This window comes from Echinops telfairi, unplaced genomic scaffold, assembly GCF_000313985.2.
Source record: "Echinops telfairi isolate 266 unplaced genomic scaffold, ASM31398v2 ScPeMD7_7467;HRSCAF=8505_1, whole genome shotgun sequence".
Taxonomy (NCBI): domain Eukaryota; kingdom Metazoa; phylum Chordata; class Mammalia; order Afrosoricida; family Tenrecidae; genus Echinops; species Echinops telfairi.
In genome coordinates, this window is record NW_022111368.1 from 32,682,484 (window position 1) to 32,688,473 (window position 5,990).

General features: G+C 35.8%; 1 protein-coding gene across 3 annotated transcripts in view; it reads right to left on the reverse strand.

Moving 5' to 3' along the window:
* The window catches only part of LRRTM4 (leucine rich repeat transmembrane neuronal 4), a 944,170-nt gene that overhangs the window by 534,463 nt on the left and 403,717 nt on the right, over positions 1–5,990 (reverse strand). For 2 of the 3 annotated variants that reach the window (XM_045283912.1, XM_045283911.1), the window contains one exon: positions 3,217–3,558. The exons of the other annotated variant lie outside the window; for it this stretch is intronic. In XM_045283912.1, the coding sequence (XP_045139847.1) occupies positions 3,358–3,558 (201 nt within the window). In that variant the 3' untranslated portion in view covers positions 3,217–3,357. Of the gene's footprint in view, positions 1–3,216; positions 3,559–5,990 lie in introns of those variants that run through there. 3 annotated transcript variants of the gene reach the window in all.

Genomic DNA, 5,990 nt, shown 5'->3' on the forward strand with positions numbered 1-5,990 from the left:
GCGCCACCCTCATTGATGAGGATATGATTCCCCCTCCCCACCTCTGGTGTTTAAAGCCTGGTCCCTTTGGCCCTTCATGATCACACATGTTGGTGTGCTGCTTCCATTTATTGTCTTCAGTTTTTGTACTACGATAATATGTTTATTGTTTTGTAGTTTTCTCCCATTTCCTTTTCTGGTGTGACCCCCATTCCTGAGAACAAACATTCCCCACAGGCAAAAGCAGGCAGGCCCCTAGATTCGGGCACACCCACCCAAGTTCGGGCTTCTTTCCCCCTCCCTTTTTCCTCTGAATGCACAGATTTTCTGTTGTCAAAGGAACAGGAATACAGCACCTATACCCCAGCCTCACCCCACCTTTGTCTATGTCTTTTTCTTTTCCCTTCCTCCTCTCTTCTCTCTTTTCTTCTTTAATTATATTTATAAGCACCGCCCCCCCCACACACACACTGAAACCTATTATGTCTAATTATCCCTCTTAAATATACTTTCCCATTGTTTTTACAAATCTGTTTGGACTATTCTGATGCCCACTTAATATCACTATCATTACTTTTACTTTACTCTTCTTCACCTCCTCCCCATCTCAACAGTTACCCATCTCTCTCCCCTTTGCTTCATTTCACCACGGTATTTTCCTGGCTCCTTGTAGGTCTCTCACATCACTGGACAGAGTTAAGTAAACACAGCACTGAAAGTTGCACTACAATGCCGAGAAAACAGCAGTCAAAGACAGTGTACAAATAAATCAAGGAAAACAAACACAAGCAATGGAAAATCACCCAAACTAAATGGACTACTTTTAAAAAGATGCCCTGGAACTATGAGAAGCAGAAGTCAGAAGACTGACGTTAAGATCCCCCAAACAGGCATCCCAGATGATGAACAACAAGAAAACAGCATTGGAATCAGCGTAAACGACCTAAGGAAGAGAGCGGAAGGAAAAGAACCTTGGTGCAATTCCAAATCCAGAGGCTTCTGGGAAGGAGGCATGTGTGTCTCTGAGAAAGCAAGAACACTTTTGTGGCCGTGCCAACCATGTGGGCACCCTGTCCTAGTGGGGGAAATGCATACTAATCCTTACATGGAATCTATGGGCATATGGCCAGTATTACGTCCTAATTGTACGCTTTTGACCTAGTTTATATCCAGCCCTTAGAGAACACGTTTGTGCGCTACAGACACTGTGTCTCCTCAAGGCACACAGTAGCCTTCAGACGCCACACTAAAAAATGTATGTGGAAATCTCACTGCATTTTCCCTCAAACTCACATGTAACCAATGTAAGGAACGGACATATTCCACTGGATTTATAGCAGAAATGCACCCGTGAGAGGAGCAGCGGTCAGCTATCTCAGTGATGGACTTGGTAATCATTTCACTTTGGGTCAGACCTCTTGCTTTGCGGGGGTCCAATGAATGATGGCTTGAGACTTTCACATATTTACTAGAATGTTGTATAATAGCTTTCTTTGCTTTCTTATGACATGTATTATTCTGGTAGGCATGGTTCTGTCTTTATGAATGCGTATCATTAAATGTTTTGTCTTATCACCAATGCCCATTAGTTGTGCAAATACTGCCCATACACTTAAGGATTCAATCTGTACCATTCAATATTTCATGTATGGTGATCTGAAAAAAACCTGCCTATACTTTTGTAATTTCTTTTTCTTAACTGTGTTTTAAATTCCATAACTCTCTAAATTAATGACACCATCAATAAAATTACCTTATGCACAAGGGGGATGTCTTATAATGTTCTCCATCATAAAATGATAATGATGTCTCTGAAGTGAATCAGAGATGTAAATAATATAGTTATATGAATGGATTTGGGGCACATGCTGAATTCTAGCTCCAATCTAAGAATACTTAATTGTTGTGACATGACCCTACTCAATAACCCCCAGATCACTAAAGATATGGGTGGTGAAGTGTGGTGAAGAAATCGGATGGGGCCCTGTTATCAGAAGGAATAGCATCTGGAGTCTTACAGACTTTTCTTAAAATGAGCAGCCATCTAAGAGAGCCATCAACATAGTAGAAACACACTGGCCTGTGTGATCTAAGGATTACAAATAATAAAATCTAAATAATGGGGAAATAAGGATATCAGAATTTCAATTCTGAACACATGGTTTGCAGACCTCGATGGATGACAGAGGAAGCCCCAAATGAATTGAGCCTCCAGTGAACACTCCTGACCCTGTTGAGAGATATGAATAACCATCCTATTTGATAGAGAGCATTACAAAGCTGGTTATGGCAGATGTAGTAAAGGTTAAATTGGAAAATTTCATTACTTGATGTCTCTTTGCACTCATTTTGAAGTTGTTTAAGTTTTTAATATTTTCTGCTTTCTGTTTCATTGAGATTTTGCTGTTTTCATTGTTGCTTTTTGTTTGCTTCCTTTTTCTATGCTTATGATTTTCTATCTATGAAATCCACGATAGTTAAATCTATGGAGACAACAACTGGATTAATAATTACCTAGGAGTATGGCAGGGGCTGTTGGGGAGAAATAGGGACCTAACAACGAGCAGAAAAAGAAAATGTTCTGAAATTAATTGTGGTAATGATTGTACAGCTCTTCCTAATATAATTTTGTGATGAAAGTATATGTAAATCATATGACAATCAATCCACTTTTAAAATAAGGTATCCTACCTTATTAGTGGTTTTTTTTGTTAACAGTATTGTAAAAAGCATGAAAATTATGTTTTATATCATGATGCTAAGTATATTTGTATTGGAATAAACTTTCAATTGTCTTATCTATGCCACAGATCAGAATTTAATTATAAGAAGCCCTAGTGGTATAGTGGTTAAGCATTGGGCTTCTAACTGCAAGGTTAACAGTTTGAAACCACCAGCTGCTGCTTGGGAGAAAGATCATGCTTCCTACTCCTTGAAGTGTTACGGTCTCAGAAACCCATACGGGTAGTTTTATGCCCGATGGGGTTGCCATGAATCAAAATTAACTTAATGACAGCGAGTTAGGTTTTTGCATGAATCATAATGTCTATCTATATCAAAAGGATATTGCAAAGACCAGTTTAAAACAAAAGTGAATCGAGACATTTATGGTAAATTCTGTTCAAATCAGTTCTGATTATTTATACACACAGAATCAGGTATGATTAATGAACATAAAAAGTTTCTATTGACACATTAGTTATATGCATTTACATTAGTTAAATACATCCTGTATACTTTCGCTACATTTTGACTTTGTTTTATTCTTTCATAAACAAATTTCACAAAAAATAAAAGCAGACTCAATAAATGGAGACGTTGGCCCAGGCACATGGAGGAATCTAACCACTTTTAACCCTAAAAAAGCTCATCCAGGAACTAAAGTAATAGTAGCAATTGATTCCAGCGCAGAATCACATCCGCCAGGTAGACATTCTGAGAAGTGTCCATCTCATGCAATGTAGATGGAGCTAGACTGAAAGCAGTCTGCTCTTCCTTGCTTTCAGGGAAAGCCTTCGACGGGAGAAGAGGAAAGGTGGGAAAGGGCCGCAGGGTCATTTCCCACAAGTGGGAAAACACCTGAGGAAAGAGGAAGGGAAGAGAATAGAACAAGCCTCAATATCACTAAAGATTTACACAAGCAAGTCAGTGCCAGAGACTCCCCGCCAGCTGTCCCATGAACACAGTGACACGAAGTGGCTGGTCAATAAACACAACACAAACAAACAAACAATAAAATGAACCCAGAGCAGGACTCGTGTAGATGGAGAGTAGGGCAGTTGGGTCGGTTAGGAGAACATACGTTATTATTCTGCTGACACACAACCAATAGAGACTTTCAGGGAAGAGTGCGGTAAAAACGACTTACTACAAAGGATGCAGTACCTACATAGAGAGTGCTCACAAAAGGAGCAGGAGTATGAGTGGTAATTTCAATACTCCCAAAGATCACAGAAGAAGAGAGGGAAAATTAACATTTTCAGATAAAAATATCTACATTATCCTTATGCTCACTCATAAATTTAATGTGATCTTATTAAAACACCAACAGACATTTGTTTTTCTTTTTTGAGAGAAGTATAGGGCAAAAGATATTATTTAAAAGTGCACATAAAAATAATAAAAAAATAAATGAATAGCTAGCGATATTAAAATTAAAAAATGAAGCCCTAGGACTATTACCGACTGCATTATATAATCTTAACAGAAAAGTGATGGTGATACATGAAAAAGAACATAAAATAATTATTGATATATCTTGCCAAACAAGACACTGCACAGAATTTTTAAAATACATTAATAAGTTTGATATAAAATTAATTAAAATTATGATATATAGAAAATGATAAAGTTAGTAGTAAGTGGCATTTCATGAAGTATATGCATTAAATCTAAACTTAAGAGATATTTTCTTGCAATAAAGAGGAAAATACAAAATGTTTATAAAAGGACTTTGAGTAAGGTTGCATTCACATTTAATATTCAAATAATTATTATATACATGATTATAAAATATAATAAATGTAAATATATTGAAGTAAAGTTATTTTATTATTATCATAATTTCATCTACAGTTTTATTATCATAGATGAAAAATATTAGAATCTAGATTCTAGAATTAAATTCATGGTATCTCCCCAGAATAACTATATGATCTTTGATTGTAATAGAGCAAAGGTTAAAGTAGAAAGGAAGTAAAAATATGCTAAAATATGGATAGAGTCACTGATTCAATTTTACTTATTATTTAAATAGAAATCATTATGTTTAATGTTTGATTATACTGGAACATAACATTTGAATATAGAGATATAGAGAGAGTCTCTATTACGTTAAACATTCTAAAATTGTTCCAGTAAAATCAAATATGATAAATACAATCATCTCACAAAGAGATTTAATGTGAAAGACATACACATATGAAGTCTGGAATATTGTATTTCAAAAAGATATTCTTAATTTTTAAGTTCGCTCAAAATTTTAATCAAAATAAATAACTCCTAGTAAATATAAATTGAAATCAAATTAATAACATGAAAAACATTGATAATCATAAATAGCCAGAGTCTTATGCAATGAAAACATTCCAATTAAATTCAGGAACAGACAAAGGCATCAATGTCCCCACTGTTCCTTAGCACTGTTAGGAAAGGGTTAGTCAAGGTAATTGGATTACACTCTGTTCAAGATTGCAATACAAAAGTTAAATTAATAATGAGCTTCCCTTGATGTCACAAAAGAAACAATTACAGGAACATTTTAATCATTTTGAATGCATAAATGGATATATAAACAACAATTATTAGATTGATATTCTCTTAAATTGTTTCCATCTACTTCTTAATTTGTAGTCTACCACAAAACTTTTATGTTTTGATTAAAATTATCATTAAAGTAGAGTAAAATTAACTAAGAAATTATAGTCATGAAAATAAGAAATTAGAGCCATATCTATAACATATGGACTAATAAAAATCTCCATTAACTACAACTGTACAGCACCCTTTTGGCTTTTAGGTAAACATCAGACTTTTATCAGAAAAATGTGTGGTTCAAACCCTCCATCCTTTCCACTGGAGAAGAGAAGGTTAGACGCCTCCCGAAAGATGTGAAGCTTTGGGAATTCTGTAGAGGCCCCTGAGTAGGAATGAAATTGTTGGAAGAAGAAAAGGTGTCAATGTTTTCCTTCAAATACTTACAGATAATAATGCATTATCTTTACCCTTCAGGGTGGTCCAAGAAAAGTATAGTCTGATTTTTCTACCCTGTTCCCTGAAAATAAGACAGTGTCTTATATTAGTTTTTGGTCCCAAACATGCACTAGGTCTTATTTTCAGGGGATGTCTTCTTTTTCCATGAAGAAGAATACGGTACACATGTATTGTTTATTGTTTTATTAAAAGAGACCTTGCACTTCCTGTCTGCTCCAGCTGCGCTGCAGCCAACAGTGAGCTGCGCGGTGGCGCCCACCACTATGGTCCAGAGTGCAGAGTCCAGAGTTACGATAGCT